This window comes from Gloeophyllum trabeum (assembly GCF_000344685.1).
Source record: "Gloeophyllum trabeum ATCC 11539 unplaced genomic scaffold GLOTRscaffold_00004, whole genome shotgun sequence".
NCBI lineage: Eukaryota > Fungi > Basidiomycota > Agaricomycetes > Gloeophyllales > Gloeophyllaceae > Gloeophyllum > Gloeophyllum trabeum.
This window is the reverse complement of record NW_006920413.1, coordinates 2,765,661-2,785,317: the sequence shown is the minus strand read 5'-3', so window position 1 is coordinate 2,785,317 and position 19,657 is coordinate 2,765,661. Positions and strand designations below refer to the sequence as shown.

Sequence of the window (19,657 nt, the reverse complement as noted above, 5' to 3'; positions counted from 1 at the left end):
CACGTCTATGAACATCTATATTTTATTTTCTCCTATGCCACATCTGACACATGTGTATATCCGCGCAGAATAGCATCTTAGATGTACCATACTCTGTAATTAAGTTTTATATGTACTCTAGAAATATAACATGATTTATCTAGAATTTTATCGAAATTGACTGGACCCGTATACGACAGGCTGCCCCCCGCCGCCACCAACGATGAGGAGAGTGGCGGGCGACAACCACCATATCATTCCGCGTCGCTCCGGCGGCGCTCGGTCGCTCTATATGTACGCTACACGAGCTAATATATAGTACAATTTTATCCCACTACAGTGACGCTGTGGCACGCTGTCACTAACGACGTCGGGGAGGGCGGCGGGGGGCGCTCCGATTGCCTGATTAGGCAGGACCGGCAAGCGCCGACGACGCCAGACGACGGAGGCGGCGGCTTCAAGCAAGACTCTATATTATAGTACTAATACATAGTATACTAGTTGTACTAAGACAGCCGCCATCCCCGGTACGACCGCTGGTGTCACTCAGCGAGCAATTCTGAGCCTTGTTAGGCTTGACCGGAGGGCAGATGAGCCAGCCTAATTAGGCCTGGGACCTGGGCTGTCTAGGTGGGGACAGGATTCGGGCCCCGCCATCTCGTATCGCAATGCTTGGCCTTCCTCGAGCCGATTGCCCCGTCGGTGGCTGAGGTATTGCGACGAGAACCTGATTTCGGTCAGTGACGGCCAAGGAAATGAAAGAAAGGGACAAAGTCATTGGTGTCTCCTTAGTTGCCAGTACAGGAGGCCTTTTCGCCGACGATAGACCCGCGCCCAATACGCGTCCTGGCGCCTTCGAATAGGTGACCCATCGAGATAAGGGGTGAATGGTGTCATACACAAATTTCCCCTACTTTGCTTGTCGTGCTCTGACATTCTTACCATGCGTCACTGAGAAAATTTTCAGAGACTGTCTGTGACCTTACTTCCTCCCGGGCCAGCGCATTTTACGGCAAGGGCGAGCTTGTTGAGATTGGACATGCCCGCCGCGATTTGGAAGGCATGGCGTATCAGGGTATCAAGCCATGGATGAGGCGAAATCGCCTACAAGGAGGATCTGAGGACCGGGCGTTCTCGCTCTCTTAATGATCAGCCCCCACTTCGTGATCGCGCAGCGGAGTCATGATGCCGAGCCTTTTGAAGATCTGCTCGCCCTAGTGGAAGCGTGTTTTCAGCAGGCCAGGTGTTTCGGCAAATGTCCTTCTTTTCACAGCATGAACTCCTCCTTTTCGGAGAGGTCTGTCGAGACGCGCCAAAAGCACTTCAATTGCTCGGGGAACGGACGAGCTTCGCCATCGAGCGACGGATTTGGGGGCTGTATGACATTGCTTCGAGTCCACAGACACGCTGGCGCCCATTGAGAATAGTTCAGAAGCTAGACTTGATACGCGGGTCGGAAGCTTAGACGAAACGATCGATAAAGCAGAGGTCGAGCAACATGCCATCTATTCCGCGGCATCTTCCTGAATGCAGGTAGTACTAGTAAAGTGGATCTCGTCAGCGTAGGTATGGCATGCGGAAGAAGCGCGAGCTACAGTTATGTAGCCCGAACACAACGGGTGAGCCGAAAACAACGGGTGACGAATGCCACAATCACTGGGTACATCACCCATATTGAGCATGGAGAAAACTGTGAAATTAACGGGTCAAAGGTCAAACTTTTTTCATGATTGTCCATTGCACAATTGGTGAACCGAACTAGAATAATACTACTTTTGAGTGTGCAAGAATCTGATTGTGGCACAGGATATGTTCTTTGTTCAGCACTATTCATTGAGCCTTCATTTGTTTTGCAAGGCAACACTATGAACAAAATTTGACCTTTGTCCGGTTTCTTTCACACTTTCTCAGTGGCTCAATATGGGAATTGCACCCAGTGAATGTATACGGGCGAAGAGATACGCACCCACAATACGGACATGGCCGGAGACGGTCCACTAAAGCTTCGAGGATCGCCAGGCTCAGCTGGCTGTTCGGCAACTCGAGAGCCGAATTGCTGTCCTATCACGAGCTCCGCAGAGATCATCGCTTGAGGAACATGGCAGGTGTACCGTTTTACAACTTGCGAGTTCCAGCTATTGTGCTTATCCCAAGCCGCTCACCTCGCTCCTTAGAGGAGATGGATAATACTGACGATCCGCAACGCAATGAACTGGTACAGGGGAATATTTCTCGCCCGGTATCTTGCCATGTTGATCGCCTGTAGTACAATCCAATATGGTTAAAGCCTTGCATTTCCCTGCCTTACTGTAGCAAATGAAATGAGCCTTTCACTGGGGAGGTTCCGGGACGGAAGGAGCTGAACCTGCGGGGAAAGTTTGAGCCGTTACCAGCAACAGAACGCGTAGTCAACTGCTAACATTGGTATGAAAATATTGGAAGTCCTCTGCCAATGACCGCCGTCATGTCTTGCTGAGTGATTTGCCGTAACTGTTCGCAGCTGCAAGGGTCCCGCCGCTGTAGAAAAGTGGGTCTCATACACAATCAGAGCACGTATTACACATCCTGTCGCTTTGTCAGGGAAGTTCAAGTTGCAAGGTGCATTGAAAGGCGGATCACGGAGGAGAAGTTATATGGACAAATCTCAGAACGTACGGATCCATTATCGCACTTCTAGATTCCACATTGTTGCGATACAAAATAAGTGATAGTCAATATACACGTGATCCAGCCCTGGCACGTCAGCTTCGTGGTCTCGGTGAAATTCGAGAACTTACATGCTTAATGCGCCGGATAAGCCGCGGTACATTTTAATTGCTGTGTCAGGATTTGGAAGGAAGCATCACCATCAAACCTTGTGAATCCATTGATACTTAGAGAGATGCAGAGCCGCTATGAAAAGCCCACCCTCGGAACCCGCGGGCCTAGCTTGGCGGTTTCATCACACATACCAGCGTGCTATAGAAGAAACGTACTATCTAAGTCGTAAGAGGGTACCAGTCGGAGAAGTATGGTATCGGGATATCGGACACTCTGCTAGGATGCCCATGTAACCCGAGCGCAGATGGAAGCAGGCGTCATGAGGGAGCTTACAGCTATTGGTCTAAATGAATCTGCACAAGGAACGAAGCGCGCACCAAATTTTCAGGTACTTCCATTCATGCTTTCGCGGGATGGCACGTCCCGAGTGGGGTGGGAGTCTACAAGGAGATACCCTCGTCTCTCGAGGGGGACAAAAGAGACTTGAGCAGAAGGTTTCTTCGACTCGTCCCGAGTCCTCCAGTACGAGCGAACTCGCCGGGTTCCGTAATCAATGTGTAGTCAGCCAAAGATCGCGGGAGAAGCAGCACAGGATTTTGTAGCGGAAGCTCGGGAGGTCGAAAAGGCCGCCAAATGCCTTACAAGGACCGGAGGGCGCACAACCAAGCAGAGGGCAATATGTAGTGGTGAAACCAAGACATTGTTGAGCCGGCAGCTAGAGGCGAGAGACCAAGCTCGTGAGCTTGCAAGCTCCGGGGTCGTCTCGAATAGCAGCCTACAAGAGCCTACGGCATACTGTGCCACATATCAGTATCAACAGACTCCGAGTGATGGATGGGCTCGCATAGAGGGATCCGGATCCTCGTGGTGCGGGGTTGCTCCCAGTCTCGTCGAGTCGGTATCTCCTAAAAGCAGCTTTGGCACCGAGCGCGTGCCAGGCTCGGGGCTCAGTCTAAGTTGAGTCTAAAATAGCTCTCGATCATCTGGCCAAATATACCGGAATGCTTATGTACTTCGTGTGGACTTGCCTGCTTGTCCTGGAAAGACGCAGGCGGAATGTTCAGATGGCTGCGGGTAAGCAGAGAGCTCGAGGGAGTGAGGAGATTCCATAGAGTAACGTCCCTGACTGAGGTGACCATGACGAGCCTGCGGCCTGGTCCCTAGGATGCCGAAGAGAAGAGATGCGCATGGGCTTGGGGTTACTTCGACTGTACTCGGGCTCTGAAGTCGAAACCGCTGACAGTGCTCGACACGAGATGTGCTTTGGTTCCGTCCTAATACCGCTCGACACGCGTATTCTGAGAGCGTCTCTGTTCTCGTTAGCAAATACCGTCATAACAAGTCGACCTTTACGCTATCTCCTCCCTTCGATGCAAACCACTCACCTATAGACAACCCGAAGCTACCCGAATGCGAGGCTCTGACAAGCTTGTCTTGCCGCACGCAATGTAACAGCATTGCGCCTCTTTCGGGGCCACTTCGGCCTAAACTTGTACCAAACCGGAGATTTACCTGTTCACTGGACAATTGAGATTGCCTGTCATGGTCGCCAATACGGTGGTGCAAATCAGCCCTGAGCTAGATGCACTGCTGCCCTTCGCGATTACCACGTGCAGGATGGACACTGTTGCGATACTGTTGAGCGACATACCCGAACAAACCGTTTGAACGTACTACATGTTCCCAACCGGGGGACCCCTTTCGCCACTAGTTCGCGGTGAGTCCGAGGAACCCACGGGAGTGCCATTCCGTGACGACTCGCGCCAAGCCCTGATAAATCCGGTTGATCATTGACAAGTACCGTAAAGGGACAGTCCGTGGTACTGTTTCCTGCGGCATAGTGCCAGTCCCGCATCGTCTGGTGAAGAGAGTGGGGAACGGTACCTAAAAATTCGTGAGCATCTGTGTGCCACGCGAGTTTCCGACATTGGATGACGAGTTGCTCATACCATAGTATTTCGACCATATACGAACACAAGACCTAGCAAGAAGTATGAAATGGATTTCCTGCAGGCTCGTCGCGTCGACGACCTTGCTTCATGGACCAGGTGATACACTTCTGATTGTTTCAAAATCGATGGTTACTACGCCTTCAAAACACCACTCGGTATGATCAGGACTTCGATGGTAGAAGATTCATCCTCAGGTACGGAGATCATCCTTTTTCCTCGGATGCATTTCTCGAAAGAGTTAGCCTGGGCGGGTGAACATCCGACGTTTTCGTATGATGAAGGGCGCGGAACCATGTCGCACGGTGATTTCGGTGCAAGACGACAATATTATCGCTGTTGTGGGGAAATGAGTATCGCGAGGTGGGCTGCAGGTAGGAGGTGCGACTGAGACGATACCGGAGAACAAGGCACTCGTGTAGTTACCGGAAGTGTAGTCATTCCCACGCCCTACTCTTCATGCTGACCCTATGATACAACCTCATGCATCCCAGAACGGCTACTCCCTGGCTCCGGGCGTCGAATCCTCATACTCTGACGACGTGCAACCCGACGTCCACGCAAGCGGAAATGTTGAGACTGGTTCCCAAACGGCAGCGGACGTTCATCTTGCCAGCACGGAGGAAAAGCGACGCTTGTGGTGGAGGAACGCGGTCATTAATGTGATCTTCATAGGGTCTTGGTGCGTCCTATACTAGTCCTCCATAGAGGGGTCAAGTACTGAGATGGATTGCACTACACTACGACCCTTTGACAGGTTCTTGTTCGCCACGCTACTGTCTGTCTATAATAAATGGATGTTCTCTCCTGATCACTTCGGCTTTCCATACCCCATGTTCGTTACAACATTCCACATGTTCATTCAATTTGGGCTGGCCGCCTGCCTCCGGCATTTCTTTCCAGAACGATTTAAGCCCGCTCTCTCCCCCAACAAGGAAGATTATGGGTACGTGGATCCATCTCATTCGATGTTCTCTCCAGGTACTGCTTCTGGAGGTTCGTCGTTCGGGCAGTCTGCGGCTCGGGATGCTCTTTAATCTCAAATGACGCCCTCTATTTCAATGCTGATGTTCACTGTGTCAGTCGTAAGGCCGTACCATGCGCTATGACAACAGGACTAGACATCGGATTCTCTAACTTATCTTTGAAAACAGTGACATTATCGTTTTACAGTACGTCCTATGCACTCTGCTCTGACGGACTTATTCATACATACCACTTAGCTATGTGCAAATCATCCTCGCTAATATTTGTACTTATATTCGCCTTTCTCTTCCGGCTCGAGCGCTTTTCCTGGCGTTTAATTGGTGTCATCCTCCTTATCGTCGCCGGAGTCGTCCTCATGGTCGCGACCGAGACGCACTTCGTTCTGGGCGGCTTCTTGCTCGTTATCTCCGCTAGCGCTCTGGGAGGCCTACGGTGGAGTCTGACGCAAATATTGCTAAAGAACAAGAAAATGGGTATGGATAATCCAGCCGCGACTATCTTTTGGTTGTCCCCGGTCATGGGGATCACGTTGCTGGTTGTCAGTGCGGTCATCGAGCAGTGGTGGCCGGTCTTCTCCACTCCGTTCTTTGACGGACTGGGAGCGACGATTTACACCGTGCTATATCTTATTTTCCCGGGCGTACTGGCCTTCTGCATGGTCTTGAGTGAATTTTAGTGAGTCTTGCCGCCGGAAAAAATTGCTTTGCGTCCCGCTCAACTGTTCATGCAGTATACTGCAGAGGGCCGGCATGCTCCCTATGTCAATAGCCGGCATCGCGAAAGAAGTCACGACGATCTCGATATCAGCCTGGTTATTCGGAGACGAACTCACGCCCTTGAATATCACCGGCGTGGCGATTACCGTCTGCGGTACGCGCCCGCAGGTTTCCCAGCGTCCTGCTCTAATGATCTGCGAAAGGCATCATTCTGTTTACCTTCCACAGGTATAGGAAATCGATCGAGTCCACCGTCCCTGTGGATGCGCACGGCAATCCAATAGAAGAGGACGACGTAGAAACCGATGAAGGGCGAGTCGGTCTTCTGCGCCCTAGCCAAGATATGCTGCACGGCGCTGATCACGCTGCCAGAAGTAGTCACGAGCATCCTGCGGTATGTCATTCTCTTAACACTGCACCACCGAATTATTCGGAATTCTGCGCTCCGCAGTCCCGATGACCCGCATCTTGCGTGGCATGCCGTGGCATGCTTTGCCAACAACCCTCCTGCGACGAGCTAAAATGTAATCTCTAGGAAGCGAACGCGATGCCCGATAGCTCGCGGCTACTATTCTCGGTTGGTTCGGATGATGAACAGGATGCAGAGGAATTGCGAAGCGTACGTTCCTCGAAAATCCTCAAGGCAGACAGGGACGACAGGGTCAGCATGAGAAATGATCGGGGAGATACAATAACGAGTAGTCTATTTCGTGGCTCCTCTGACTTCGACGACCCATGGGCTGGCGAGGACAGCAGCGGCGGAGATGGGCGTCGTGCCCACGCCTAGCATGGTCCGCCATTCGCCGGGTAGGGTCGATATCGACTAAAATAAAGTGTCTGAACATTTCGGAATTCTCCCCAGAAGCATTGTGAAATGGGTTGAGTGGACTCGGCTGGTTTCGCCTGCCGACGGCCTGTAAGAGAACGACGCTATCACGACTAGAGTATGTTCGAGGGACCGCTGACCGCTACGATATCTCGTTGGATTGCTCCGGGATGTCAGAAATGCTCCGCCATGTCTCTCTCCTGTGCGGACTGATCCGCTGCCGTGTCGATTTGAGCACCTTTTATGGGAATCCCGCGCTGTTGCAATGTCGGCTGATGGCGCCGTACAGGCGCTCTACGCAAGTCGACCGTTGTGCTGGGACAAAGGTAATTGGGCCTGCCTGTGATTGATCGTCAAGGGGGTCCACGTGTTTCACGTGGGAGCCACATGTTTATCTTGACACGGGTTCTTTTCGCGGATACCATCGCTCCTTTCGGCAATCTGACCCTGACTCGCCATCAGCGACGCGTTTCCTCGGCGCTCTCAGATATCTTTGGAGAATTTCGGAATTTACTCGAGAGATGCGGTGAGTACAGTCTGCGGCTGGCTGGAGGATAGGCACTTTGGAACAGCCATCTAACACATGTTTCGGGAAAGGTGGCACCGTTTCTGGGTTGGTTGTGCAGTGCCTTGATATCGATACGACGAAAATCTGTCAAACTTCCTTTAGACGCCCACGCCTACCTACCTAGTCAATCAAAATGCGGGCGCTACTTGAGCCACTTTCTGTATCGCTGCATTGGCGCGTATTGGATGATGAATCGTCTTACTCAGTCGAGGGCTCGGCCGAAGCCTACACTAGTCATGGTAAGGTTTTTGAGTGATAGGTGGGCAACTTTTGTCAGCTTGGCCAGCTGACTTGACCGGTCGAACCTGCTGGTGTGGTTAGAGCGCCAGGGGAAGATTACGTCAAGGAAAGCACCCAGTGAATCTGATCCCTCTTTTGGCTTCCTCGCAATGGCCCCGTGAAGCTCGGAGGCTGCGAGATATTTTCGTGGCACGAACACTGGCTCTGGGTTTCTCGGCCAGTGGCCGCCCTGCGGCTGTGTTTGTCAAGAAGAAGGTAGCTTACAGGACCTCAAGATCTAGCAGGGCCAGATCTGCACGGCGATGGCGCGAAGCCTTCTGTACCGCCCATTCTCGATCATATGTATATAATGCCACCCAGACTGCGGCGTAAGTCGTCATCACTCTCTTTGACCTCTTTCCTCTGTCATCAATTCTATCACTACAATGGAGGACTTCCGTTTCGTCCATGAATCACCCCAGCAGCAGCAGGCGCACCGGAAGCGTCCGCGTCTTGTCACCGCTTGCGATAACTGGTAGGACCGATTGGGATCCTTGCATGAATAAACACTGATGAGTGCCCTAGTCGCATCAAGAAAATCCGTTGCGTCAAGAGTGCCACTAGCGACAGATGTGAAGCTTGCACCGCCGGCAACTGCGCTTGCGAGTTCCGCGACCGGGAGCGATACTTCCAGGAACGGAGTCGTCTCATCGCCGGTTCTAGTGTTGGCTCCCCCTCCAACACCAGTCGCAGACCGACGACTCCCTCCGCGGCCCAGCTTGAACGAGAACGTCGAACATCTCCATATGCACGTCCTGGACGCATAGACGACAGCCCCACATCCTCAATTTATTCTCGTCATTCCGATCCGACGCCTAGGACTCCCGGCTCTACGGCCTCGACACCGCCGATGGACTACTTGACTCTGAAGGATAGCGGTCGTCACTCGTCGGAACCAAAAGAATATTATCATGAGCAACAATATCTGTGAGTGTTTACCATGGTTGACGAATGGGAAGTTGATTCTGACTGCCGGTGTCCGGTAGCCCTCGTCCAGCCTCTGTATCTTATTCTAGCCAAGTCACTAATAACCTCTGGAACTACCCCGCCGATATAAACACCGTATCTCCTAGCTATTCGCCCGCAGCACCCGCATTACCCTTACAGCCTGCCAACGTCAACCTCCATGTAAACCTCTCAGAAGTCGACCTCTTCGAACCCACATACCCTGCTTACCCCAGCTTCGCCCTGATGCCGCATTTCGTTTCTCTGTTCTTCGAAAACTTCGGTGGCCAATGCCCGTTCCTCTCGAAAAACGACGTACTCTCTCGATTTTACCAGCAGAGCCTCCCAGCGACCCTCGCGAACTCCATAGCGAGTTTAGCGGTTCGCTATTCGAACTTGCCTCAACTGCACTCCAGGGACCTGCGCGCGGTAGCGGACGAGTACAGTGCCAATGCCAAAGTAAGTGTCATGTAGCATCACCCGTCAGCATGTCTGACCAGCCTGCAGAGTAACCTCCGGTCGATCCTATCCGTTGGATCTCTCGATACCCTCCATGCCCTCATGCTGCTGTCGTTGTCGGAGTACAGAAGAGGACAGACTGCGGGATACGTGCACTACGCCGACGTGAGTATCTTCTCCACCACTACTTTGGTTCTTCGACTTATCGTCTTGTGAAGATGTCAATGCGGATGGCCATAGACCTTGGGCTATCCGACGCACAAACCTTAGAAATGCTCGCGACCAGCCAACGAGAGAAGCAGCGCCTTCAGATGACGTGGTCTAGCGTCTGGCAGTTACAGATGGCGGCGTCATCTTCTACCTCTGCTGCCTGTGCGTCTATTAATGTGGCTGCGTTGTTTCGATACTCAACCAATTAACTCAGACAGGGCTTGACATGTATCAAGTTGATACCAAGGTCCCCTACCAGAAATCGGGCGTGAAGTCGTGCTTCTTGACAAGTGGGGAACTCGAGTCCCTCCTTATGAAGGAGTCCACTTTCATTCCGGCTTATTTATGATCTCGTCGCTCTCTTCGCTGTTAATTGCTTGTATATATAGTGCTAGACAAGTGTATCTTTCCCCCGTCGTAGTCTACAGTCGTCCTAATACCCGTGTATCCATCTCGCGATTCGTTCAATATATATCATAGTGCTTTCATTTACCCACACAAATCCTGTGGCAAGTATATTGGGCACAGATCTACTCTACCGGTCACGATCTTACTCGCTTAGTCTGATAGACGAATATTCGGGGATAGCCAATCGCACTAGCGATTGTCTCCGGGATGCTGTGTATGTAGCGTGGCAGCGTGATTCTGGGATTACGAGACAATTCGTAAGTATGTATGAGTGCTGGATCCATGGCCATAGAGTAATGTCGGACTGTGGTATTCCCGAGAGCTAGAGCCTTCGAGCCGTTCTGACCATTGTGGCGTAAGAGTTGACATAAAGGAGTAGAGCAGTTCACCTCTCACTGACACGCGTCCGAGGTGTTCGTGTCTTATTTCGGACCAGGTCCATGTCTCGGCGTCCACTCTATGCGCCTGGTATATCCGGATACAAGGGTCTGGCTCATAGTACTCCACCCTCTCTCGACGGTTGCCACACGCCTCCTGGATAATGAACTAGATATCAAAGGTAGGCGCTTCAGGCTTCTTGCCCTGAAAACGAAAGATGATGGCCATCATGATGTCGATCATATACAGGAGGAGGCCAGATCGTTCCCAGAGCACGCTTCCTCGCGCCTTACTTATTTCCATTCACCGCCGATTTGTGCGAAGCCGCGGAGCCCGATAGGCGATGGTGTACGTCGTAAAGTAACGACCTTGTTCGTCGGAGCAGCTTCAGTTCCGTCCCCCTTCCTACTTGCGCAACCGAGAACAACAATCTTCTTTCTGCTCTCGGATTTTACCTAGGCAGCCATTGATCCTGATAGACTAACGATGCGCCCACCACTGGAGGCACGAATCACTGATGGCACCTTCCAATGCCCTCCTTTTTGTTTAGGGCTCCCGGGTCTTTAACAATGATCAGGCCTCAGGTACGGCACTCAAAGCACGGCCCCTTCGAGTTTCGAGAAACGACTGCTCATGGAATTTCCTGGACGTCTGACCTAGTCTGACCTGCGTACATCTAGCACCCCGTCCAATATGTTTCCACCCGTGGCGATGGCATGGCATTGTCAGGTTCACAGCAGAGGCTGTGCGCTACCAGGTCCGACTCCTCGTTCCTTGTCCTCCAACGCTTCATCGATCATCATGGATGCGTCGTACTCAGGCACGCGCCACGCGAACTTCAAAGCTCGTCTTCCCGCGAAGGCTGGCAGTGCGCATGCTCCGTCCACCACTTGCCTTCCTGCTCAAGTTTCACTTTTGTCCTGTGCCACCGGGCGTATATGTACTCTGTCTGATAGGTGAAATCGTGAACTGTCCAACGTAGACTGAGTGTCCCGCATCACATTCATCTATCTTCGGAACATGAGCGCACTACCATTTGTTTACTGTACGTACCGTTAACTGCCAACAGGTCATCCAGTACCAATAAGCGGTACTTACAAGCTCATCCACATTACCCGTGGCTCTCCTGCAGATTCACGTTATTTTTGGACACTCAACTCTTCCCCGACGTTGAGTATAACACGATCCGTTGCAATGTTTCAGCATTTCTCCATGAAGAGCGCTGGACCATAGACGCCGCCGACTGTGCATCGAAGTTCTATTTGATAGGTCGGACGCCACAGAGCGCTCGGTGTCAATCAAATGCCTATCAAGCTGCGTCCACTTGCCTGCGGCTCGTTGGATTTGAGCTGTGCCCTCACTATGTCCCTACTTCGCACTCTTATGCAACGGCAACTGCGTCAGCTGGATGGATCGCCCGAAGGGCCCCGTGCCTGCGAAGTGACTGATCCTTCGTCCTCTATCAGCTCGTACTTCCTCGACGCGGATCGCACTGCATCCCCACATACCTCATCCCGGCATGGACGAGGCGCTACATTTATGAACTAGGCAGAGGCCAAACATACCTTCTCGGATTCAGGCTGCCACCTGATCTAGATGTGAGCCGTTCAGTCTTCTCCCCTGGGCCAAAAGGGCCGCGGTACCCAGCGCGCAGCAATAACGGGCGGTTGAGGAGTCCGCTGGGTTGCGTGGAAATTGCTCGCTGTCCATAAGGTCGGTCTAAGGACTAGCAGACGTGCTCCCGTGGTGCGAAATCAGTGAACGACGTTTTGGCCGAGCGAAGAGGAAGATTAGCAGCTGGTAGCATGTTCGGATCTTCGATCCCACTACCGAAAGAATCCCCAAAGTCGTCTGCCTTCTTGGACTCAGCACATCCAGGTTGCGCCTCGGGTGAGTCCACCAGATCCTATATGTCCGGTCATCGTATCCCCGTGCCCGCAGAGACAGGAATTCAGCTTTGATTATGTCCACTGCGTCAAGTATGAATATCGGCAGATTGGCACGCGACGTTCAAATCAGAGGGCGTGGATGGCTGAGCAGCGGGGGGAGCTGGCAGTGCTACCCTGGACATATCTCGGCAGAGTTAGTGGGTGGTTCCGAAGTGTACAGGAACTCCATGATATCGAGGAGAGGGTACGCCGTTGAGTGCACGTCAGGATCGGTCCAAAGAGAGAAATCCAAGCAAAGCGCCAGGCTCCGAGAATCAAGCCAGGCTACTGCAGCGAATGAGTGCAAGAGACTAGTGCTACTCGCCATGTTGCCACGGCAATCAAGTCGTGCTCTTGTATCGCGAGCCCCAAGAACGGCGGGCGGATGTACTGCAGGCCCTTCATCAGGTGTGGCGCCTCCCCAAGCAGATTCAGATAGACGCCGCCGGTGAAGCTGTATATGCCGGAAGGGCGATGCTTGACATCTACGGGGTTGACCTTTGCCACATTGAAATAGAGCCACCCGTTCAGCTGCCGCAGCTTCTCGGACGTTGGAAGGTTGCATTCCGCGAGCTATTCGGCGACCTCGATTGTAGGAGACTCGACCTGTCACGACCGCCTTGAGCACGCGGTCTACGGACCGGCATGCCAGAAGGTCGACGTAGGCCAGGAAATACAGACACCTAACGAGGAGCTCATTCGGGAGATCGACTAGACACACCGTTCTTGCCGCAGAATATTTCACTGTCAGGCGGGTAACATCCAAGGAACATCGGTGCCACAGATGGAGTCAAGACGGAGCGGTCCACCAATCATATGATAATTCCCAGGTCTCGTGATACCGACGCGTCTCACTCATGAGGACCAGGACGCCCGACAATACCCATGGAGGTTCGATACCGGTTCAAGTTAAAATTAATAAACAATGAGGATCAACGAAAATAGAACCGCTATATAGGCGCCCATACCAGGCGTCCTTCGAAAGACGGAGGCTGCTAGAAATCGTGATCAGAGCGTCGCGCTCGTATCCTGGGCAGCGTCGCGTGAACCCATGCCGTTTGTGAGTCTCCAAAGGACATCCAACAACGTCCCCAGGTCGCATGAAAAGTTCTGGCCCGCCGGTCAATATCAATCAAACCTATGGTCTGCAATCGATGCAAAACGGCGAGGAAAGTACTGAGACTGTTCTGCGACGGAGAATGGGAGCAACCAGAGCTGCAAAGCGCCGAGCCTAATACGATTGGGATTCCACCGACTATGGATCAACGAGAAACCCGGATTATCCTGAACTTGGTGCTGCAGTGTATAATAGGATTGCAGACCCCGCCAAAGCCGTCCATAGGAGGGAACAAGTGACCCGAGAGCTGGTTCGAGAGTCCAGGGAAATCACTCATCGAGCCCAATCCGAGACCAAGGGATATGATCTCGAGACTCCTAGACCACACCCATAGTCGATATACCTCAGAAACAACGACAGCGACATAACCAACGCTATACAAGCACAAACCTCCGGCCGGGCCCCATCACGAGACGATCTCCACCGTCAACACGGTCACGATGCCATCCTGCGCGATCCCTTCCATCCCCACATAATAAGCTCAATGCCCACACTCGAAAGTACTCATCACTGACCGTGGTTCACCCCGTCCGAGCCGGGCGCGATGAGCCCCGTGACGTTCCGCGCGGTCGTGCTGTACGTGACCCCGCCGTAGCTCGTCGTGCCTACCGCCGCTTGGGCGAGGAGATTCCTGCGCGCCAGTCAGGTGCGGATATATGGTATATGCACAGGTGAATTCGCTCACCGCCCGATATCGTACCCGTCCGGCACGATCGTGTGGCTTTCGAAGACGTCCTATGGACATCCCAGTGCCGCTCAGACATACGCGACGACGAACACCGCATGGCTATGCCTACCTCTTCCTTCGATACTCTGGAAGAATACAGCACCGTTCTGAGCTAGGCGAGGAGCAAAGGCAACATAAATAACATACGCTAGGAATAACGCCCCGCTATCCGCCAGGCTTCCATTCTGGCGCCACACTCTGGAAGGGAAGCGAAACTGAGCCCTCCGAGCTAACCGCGGCCCCTCCCCCGCACACACGTACCGGAAATGGTTCCCCCCGACCAGACTCTCGAGGCAGGTACCAACCGCCGTGCTCCCATAATCCTCGCGGATCTCAATAAGCTGGTCCACCCACCCATTCCCGTCGCCAAGATTTGCGCTCTGCGCGCCGCCCGCATGGAGATCGAGACACTCCTCCGAGCTGCAACGCATCAGCTCCCCGCCTTGCTAGACTACCGTATAGCACTCACTACCCCAGCGCGTGCGCAAAGTTCATGAACCCGTCGTCAGTGAGCACCGCGGGCGAGCTCAAGCCGGAGATGATGATGTTCAGCGGCTCGCCGTACCCGTCGCCCGCATTGTCGAGCTCGGACCCGCCGCCCGCCGTGGGCGCGTAGAAGTCCACGGCGCGCTTCTGCAGGGTGAGCGCGGAAGCGCAGCCGGCGGCGATAGCGAGGACGAGCGCGGAGTACATGGCTGGTGCTGGTGGATGCTAATCAGACGGCCTCTGCCGGGACTGGGGCATTGCAAAGACCAGTCGGCGGGATTTATACCTCTGGCGCGGTCGCCATAAATAGACGGCAGCGTCGTGGAGGCCGGGGTGGTGAGAGCGTCGGAAGTCGCGGGGGGTGTCTGGGGAGGCACGTTGGCAGAAATCGAAGCGTCGAGCATATGCCATATGCACGCAAGCCCGGACACAAAGCGGCGGGCATCTCGGGCGCAGGTCATTCCGATTTTCTCATTATTTAAGATAGCCTGCAAGGGTCACTCGGTACCGTGTCCACGCGGTGGCACGTCCGTTCGCCCTATAACGAGCGCGTTACGACGTGTGCTGCATCAGAAGAGGACGACGCACGTTTCCTGATACCACTTCATCCCCGAACCGGGGAAGATGTACGGTCCTAGAAGGGCTATATGCCGTCCGTGCGTCATATTGCATGACAACTCGAGTCCGGCCGTGCTGCAAGTGTCGAGATCAAGTCAGTAGACGTTCGGTATGAGAACGCAGGACAAGGTGGATGTCCGAAGTGGCAGCCGGCATGCCGTAACGGGACGCGAGAGTGAGAGTCGAAGCCACAATCATAACCGTGCGACGGGAAAGCTTATCAGACCGCAGAACAAATACACAATGCAATTGTTTTTGCATTTCACCCGAATCTGCGTGCAACGAATGCAAATGACAAAGAGCGCGGGGGCGTACAGAATACGATAAATACCGAGACCGATCATCGTTAGAGTCGTAAGTGTCGTGAATGGTCGTGCGGATGCTCCACCAAATCCTAGTCGCCCGATTCGATCAATCATAATCATAGAATAGTGACAGTCAACAGGGTCACGATCCCATCTGTCGAGATGTCTGCAAACGATCCGCGTGAGCCACAGCATCAGAGAGAAAAGGAAAACGACTTACTGTGATTGACACCAACGGCACCCGGCGCGAGGAGGCCCGTGATGTTCCGCGCCACGGTGCTGTAGGTCACCCCGTTGTAGCTCGTCTGGCCGACTGCGTTCTGGACGAGCAGATCCCTAGAAACCAGATTACGCATCGGGAGAAGACGGTGACCGATTACCGAACACGCGGGGATGTCAGCACTGATGAAGCCAAACGCACCTGCCGATGTTGTACCCATCGGGAATGATCGTATGATGTTCCAACAAAGGCTACCGCGCACAGGGTGAGTTTCGTCCGGCGACAAGCATGGAGTGTACGAGGTATATTCACCTCTTCCTTCGAGACGCTGGACGGACCAAATATGAGTAAACCTGGAAACGCTGCATGTGATACAGCACTCACGCAAGGAAGAGTGCCCCGCTGTCAGCCAAGCTGCCATTCTGCTTCCATACCCTGCCGCATCCAATCATACGTCAGCATCCTCTTCCTTGCCCACACCCACACCCACGCCCCCCCCCCCCTCGTCCTTACACCCCTTCAACCCGTGCAGAACGCATACACTCACCTGAAGTGATTCCCGCCGATGAGCGTCTCCAAGCACGTCCCGACGCCCGCGTTGTCGTAGTCCTGGCGCAGCTCGATCGTCTGGTTCACCCAGCCGTTGCCGTCGCCCAGGTTCGCCGTCTGCGGCGCGCCCGCGTGCAGGCCGAAGCACTCTTCCGAGCTGGCGGGCGCGTCAGGCGATGGGAGGGGAGAGGATAGCAAGCAGGCGAGGGGACACGTACAACCCGATCGCGCGCGCGAAGTTTACGATCCCGTCCTCCGTCAGGACCTCGGGCGAGCTCATCCCCGACACGATCACCTACACGGACACCCACTCAGCCTCGGCACATTCCACCGTCGCAAAAAGTAAAGAGGAGAATGGATGCGCACGTTGAGTGGCTCGCCGTACCCGTCGCCCGCGTTGTCGAGCATCGCCCCGCCATTGGGGCGCGGGTCGAAGTAGTCGACGCTCGTTTCGACGGGGACGCACTGGTAGACTATGGGTCGCGACGCGGTTTGAAGGACGAGCGTGAGGAAGAGGACGATTGGGAGGAGGGCGGTGTACATAGCAAGGACAGCGATAGGGAACAACGAGCGAGGGGGAGGGAAGGGGGTAACCGAGGCCGACGACGAGGGAAGACGGGCTTATATCGAAGTCACATGTGATGAGAACGACGGAGGACGCTCGCTTCTGCCTGGGCAAGCAAGTAAACCATATCGCACGACGGACGCGCGGGAGCGACCCAAGAACGTCCGGTTGGCAGGATGTGACGTTTGCGAAATCGAAGCGCACAGAAACGTTCGCAGATGTGAGACTCAGAAGCAAGAGCATGTGCTCGCAGGGCCGGGGCCGAGTACGAGCCTGTCGTGTATTCATGAGTACGTATCAATGACCCGGAGTGTAAGTAGCAGGATTCAGTTATACTGCACAGACCGGCGAGCATCAATCACAGAGCAGAGAGTATATCAGGACAGATACGAAGCTCAGTGCGTTATAATTACGAGGGAAAGTCGGACGCGCATGCACGTGGCGGCCTTCCTCCCCCGAGGACGACGAGGATAGATACTTACGAACCTCCGGGTGCCGGCACTAGAAGCCTCGAGCAGTAGAGACGCTTGTATGATTAGACGAGAGAACGGAGGACAAGGGCAGAGGGCAGGGACGTGTATATATGAGGGCTCGGGAGAGTGCGACCGCCTGGTATTCTCTGATCAGCAAGTCGACATTCGACTTGTGATTCGTCTCTTCCATGGTCAGCTTCCCGGGTCGGCGGTGTACCAGCAAGACTCGAAAGGAATGTGAGCGTAGTAAGCTGAAGGAGACCACGGCGGACTGATTTATCCTCGGAACCGGGCTCGGGAGCTCGTCGGAACTCGGGCGATGTCAACCTTGCTTTCAGCCACATTTTGCCACAACTCTGACACCTTACCCGCTAGCACAGCTGCAAGATCTTCCTCCTTACGCCGATGTCTTGACCTCCCGCTGTCGACAGCTCCTCGTAATTCTAGGTAGTACAGTCATTCCAGCAAGTGACCGCGGACCTTCCTCGAAGCCTCGACCGCCGCCGTCATGGGTCGACCTCTGCTGAACCCATCCATCGACGTGCTGCTGGGTGATGTGGAGTGGTCGAATCTGTGCCTAATACTGTCTATCCTCCCACTGCAAACCACTGCCGAACTGCGCTATCATCGTGGTTGGCTCCTCAATATCCTCTGGACGTCTTTGGTCGGGCGCGACTTGGGACCATCTGAATCGATGCTTTCTCTGGATCTCGCTTTCCACCCCGTCTTTGCGACGATCTCAATCCTTTATGCGGCGACGTGTTTCTGCCCCGTCTCTGTGGCAGTCCAACTTCCGTTTTCGTGGGGCTATCGGACGACCGCATACCGTTCGTCGGCTGCTTGACCCTTCAAATCCGCGCGTCCCTTCAAAGCCGTGTCAAACGAGCCTCAATAATGTAGGACTCGCCCACCGGCAGAACCCCTCACCGTCTAAGCACGGCGCATGCAGTCTGGCAGCAGATCTTCTCCCGTAGCAGTCTTCGGATCATCAAGTCAGTGTATCCTCCCCTGAGGCTTGCGAACGGAACGCGAGAGAGAAGGCTGACATGATCGGCTCGTGGCGGATCCATGGCATATACCTATTTATCGCCGATAGGTAGGTATATGCTCAGGCTGTCCCTACACGTACCATCAGTTAGTCTCGAAGATCACCCCTCAAGTAGATCTCAGTATTTGCCCGCTACTCCAGTATCATGGATGCAAGTATCTGCTGTTCAATGATTCTGGAGCGCCGCAGCCTCTCTCTCGTCCCTCTTACTGGTTGGATGCTGCAACCATTTTCGTGGACCAAGAAGACACAATGTGGGGTTCCTCTTCCATAATTCAAGACGTACGGACATGACATGACAAATACTCGGCCACGGGATTTCGCTGTACTTGCCGTAGGCTGTAGCACACTGCCACTCAAGCTGTCGAGCCTCCCCGTACAACATCGAGGCATTCCTAGAACCTGTTTGAACGTGCCTACCGACGACAAGACTCATTTGAACGATTCCGGGACTCGAAAAGGGTCGAGTCGCCGATGTCATGAACACCGAACACGCCGACGTTCCTCCAGGTAGGTTCCTGTGCCCTCGAATTCCGTGCTGATCTGTTACCGTCGTGGTCGGGACTGCCATACTAGCAAGTGAAGGCTGTGAGGCTTTCCACGGAATCTACGTACTCGTACATGCGCACGAGGTCACCGATTTGACATCGGAGTCTACGTAAGGCTGCTGCGAGCATCCATTATACCACGCTCCTACCCAGCGATCGTTTCGGGCTCACTATTATTAGGGCAAAGGACGCCATGTGAGAAACACGAGCAACTACTTGATTTAGACGTCGCGTATCACATGCTTATGTAAACTTCTATGAACCTTATTTTTTGTGAGCCCTCCACGACCGCTGGCAGATAACACATGTAAACAAACGCCACCGTTATGAGTGACATACCTTTCCGGTGAGGACGCACGCGACCGGTCCAGCCTCACACGCTTCGTTACCGGGCGTACGCGACAGAAACAGCCGTGCACTATGTCTATGCAGGATAAGTTCGAGCGCGTACTGGCACTTTTTGATGAGTTGGATTTCCATGTCTCCGATTTCCTCTCCTCCCTGCTCTGGAGCACTTCAGCATTCAACCATAGTTGTATGCATGACTTGCACAAATGTATTCCTAGCGTTCTCAATGCATTCTATGAAAATAAACGGCTCTCTCCCTCT

General features: G+C 53.6%; 4 protein-coding genes across 4 annotated transcripts; 2 read left to right on the top strand and 2 right to left on the bottom strand.

Moving 5' to 3' along the window:
* Nucleotides 1–5,158: 5,158 nt before the first annotated feature.
* On the top strand, nt 5,159–6,851 carry GLOTRDRAFT_37931 (TPT-domain-containing protein; the record flags this gene model as incomplete). Its single annotated transcript, XM_007865721.1, has 6 exons — nt 5,159–5,370; nt 5,446–5,634; nt 5,772–5,860; nt 5,912–6,350; nt 6,406–6,545; nt 6,595–6,851. The coding sequence occupies 6 exons, from the start codon at nt 5,159–5,161 to the stop codon at nt 6,849–6,851; spliced, it is 1,326 nt and encodes a 441-aa protein (XP_007863912.1).
* A 1,569-nt stretch (nt 6,852–8,420) lies between these two features.
* Nucleotides 8,421–10,170, top strand: GLOTRDRAFT_74580 (uncharacterized protein). Its single transcript, XM_007866533.1, has 6 exons — nt 8,421–8,539; nt 8,590–8,991; nt 9,051–9,468; nt 9,517–9,633; nt 9,687–9,840; nt 9,893–10,170. Exons 1-6 carry the CDS (start codon nt 8,451–8,453, stop codon nt 9,901–9,903), a joined length of 1,191 nt encoding a protein of 396 aa, XP_007864724.1. The 5' UTR covers nt 8,421–8,450; the 3' UTR covers nt 9,904–10,170.
* A 3,661-nt stretch (nt 10,171–13,831) lies between these two features.
* Nucleotides 13,832–14,947, bottom strand: GLOTRDRAFT_99489 (uncharacterized protein). The gene is made up of 7 exons (XM_007866532.1): nt 14,706–14,947; nt 14,498–14,656; nt 14,384–14,434; nt 14,307–14,322; nt 14,195–14,244; nt 14,025–14,140; nt 13,832–13,968 (listed from the first exon to the last, which is right to left on the bottom strand). Exons 1-7 carry the CDS (start codon nt 14,927–14,929, stop codon nt 13,916–13,918), a joined length of 669 nt encoding a protein of 222 aa, XP_007864723.1. The 5' UTR covers nt 14,930–14,947; the 3' UTR covers nt 13,832–13,915.
* Nucleotides 14,948–15,579: 632 nt separating this feature from the next.
* GLOTRDRAFT_99486 (uncharacterized protein) lies at nt 15,580–17,672 on the bottom strand. The gene is made up of 9 exons (XM_007866531.1): nt 17,462–17,672; nt 16,781–17,252; nt 16,633–16,709; nt 16,413–16,571; nt 16,250–16,300; nt 16,178–16,193; nt 16,067–16,116; nt 15,866–15,981; nt 15,580–15,811 (listed from the first exon to the last, which is right to left on the bottom strand). Exons 2-9 carry the CDS (start codon nt 16,955–16,957, stop codon nt 15,762–15,764), a joined length of 696 nt encoding a protein of 231 aa, XP_007864722.1. The 5' UTR covers nt 16,958–17,252; nt 17,462–17,672; the 3' UTR covers nt 15,580–15,761.
* Nucleotides 17,673–19,657: the final 1,985 nt, after the last annotated feature.

Bases quoted from the DNA above. Each gene is read 5' to 3' on its own strand.
- GLOTRDRAFT_74580 (XM_007866533.1), top strand. From the start codon at position 8,451: ATGGAGGACTTCCGTTTCGTCCATGAATCACCCCAGCAGCAGCAGGCG. The intron at 8,540-8,589 runs GTAGGACCGATT...TGAGTGCCCTAG, and splicing joins GTCACCGCTTGCGATAACTG to TCGCATCAAGAAAATCCGTT. The intron at 8,992-9,050 runs GTGAGTGTTTAC...GGTGTCCGGTAG, and splicing joins TATCATGAGCAACAATATCT to CCCTCGTCCAGCCTCTGTAT.
- GLOTRDRAFT_99489 (XM_007866532.1), bottom strand. From the start codon at position 14,929: ATGTACTCCGCGCTCGTCCTCGCTATCGCCGCCGGCTGCGCTTCCGCG. The intron at 14,657-14,705 runs GTGAGTGCTATA...GATGCGTTGCAG, and splicing joins TTTGCGCACGCGCTGGGGTA to CTCGGAGGAGTGTCTCGATC. The intron at 14,141-14,194 runs GTGAGCGAATTC...ACTGGCGCGCAG, and splicing joins GACGGGTACGATATCGGGCG to GAATCTCCTCGCCCAAGCGG.
- GLOTRDRAFT_99486 (XM_007866531.1), bottom strand. From the start codon at position 16,957: ATGTACACCGCCCTCCTCCCAATCGTCCTCTTCCTCACGCTCGTCCTT. The intron at 16,572-16,632 runs GTACGTGTCCCC...CGCGCCCGCCAG, and splicing joins TTCGCGCGCGCGATCGGGTT to CTCGGAAGAGTGCTTCGGCC. The intron at 15,982-16,066 runs GTGCGTTTGGCT...TCTGGTTTCTAG, and splicing joins GATGGGTACAACATCGGCAG to GGATCTGCTCGTCCAGAACG.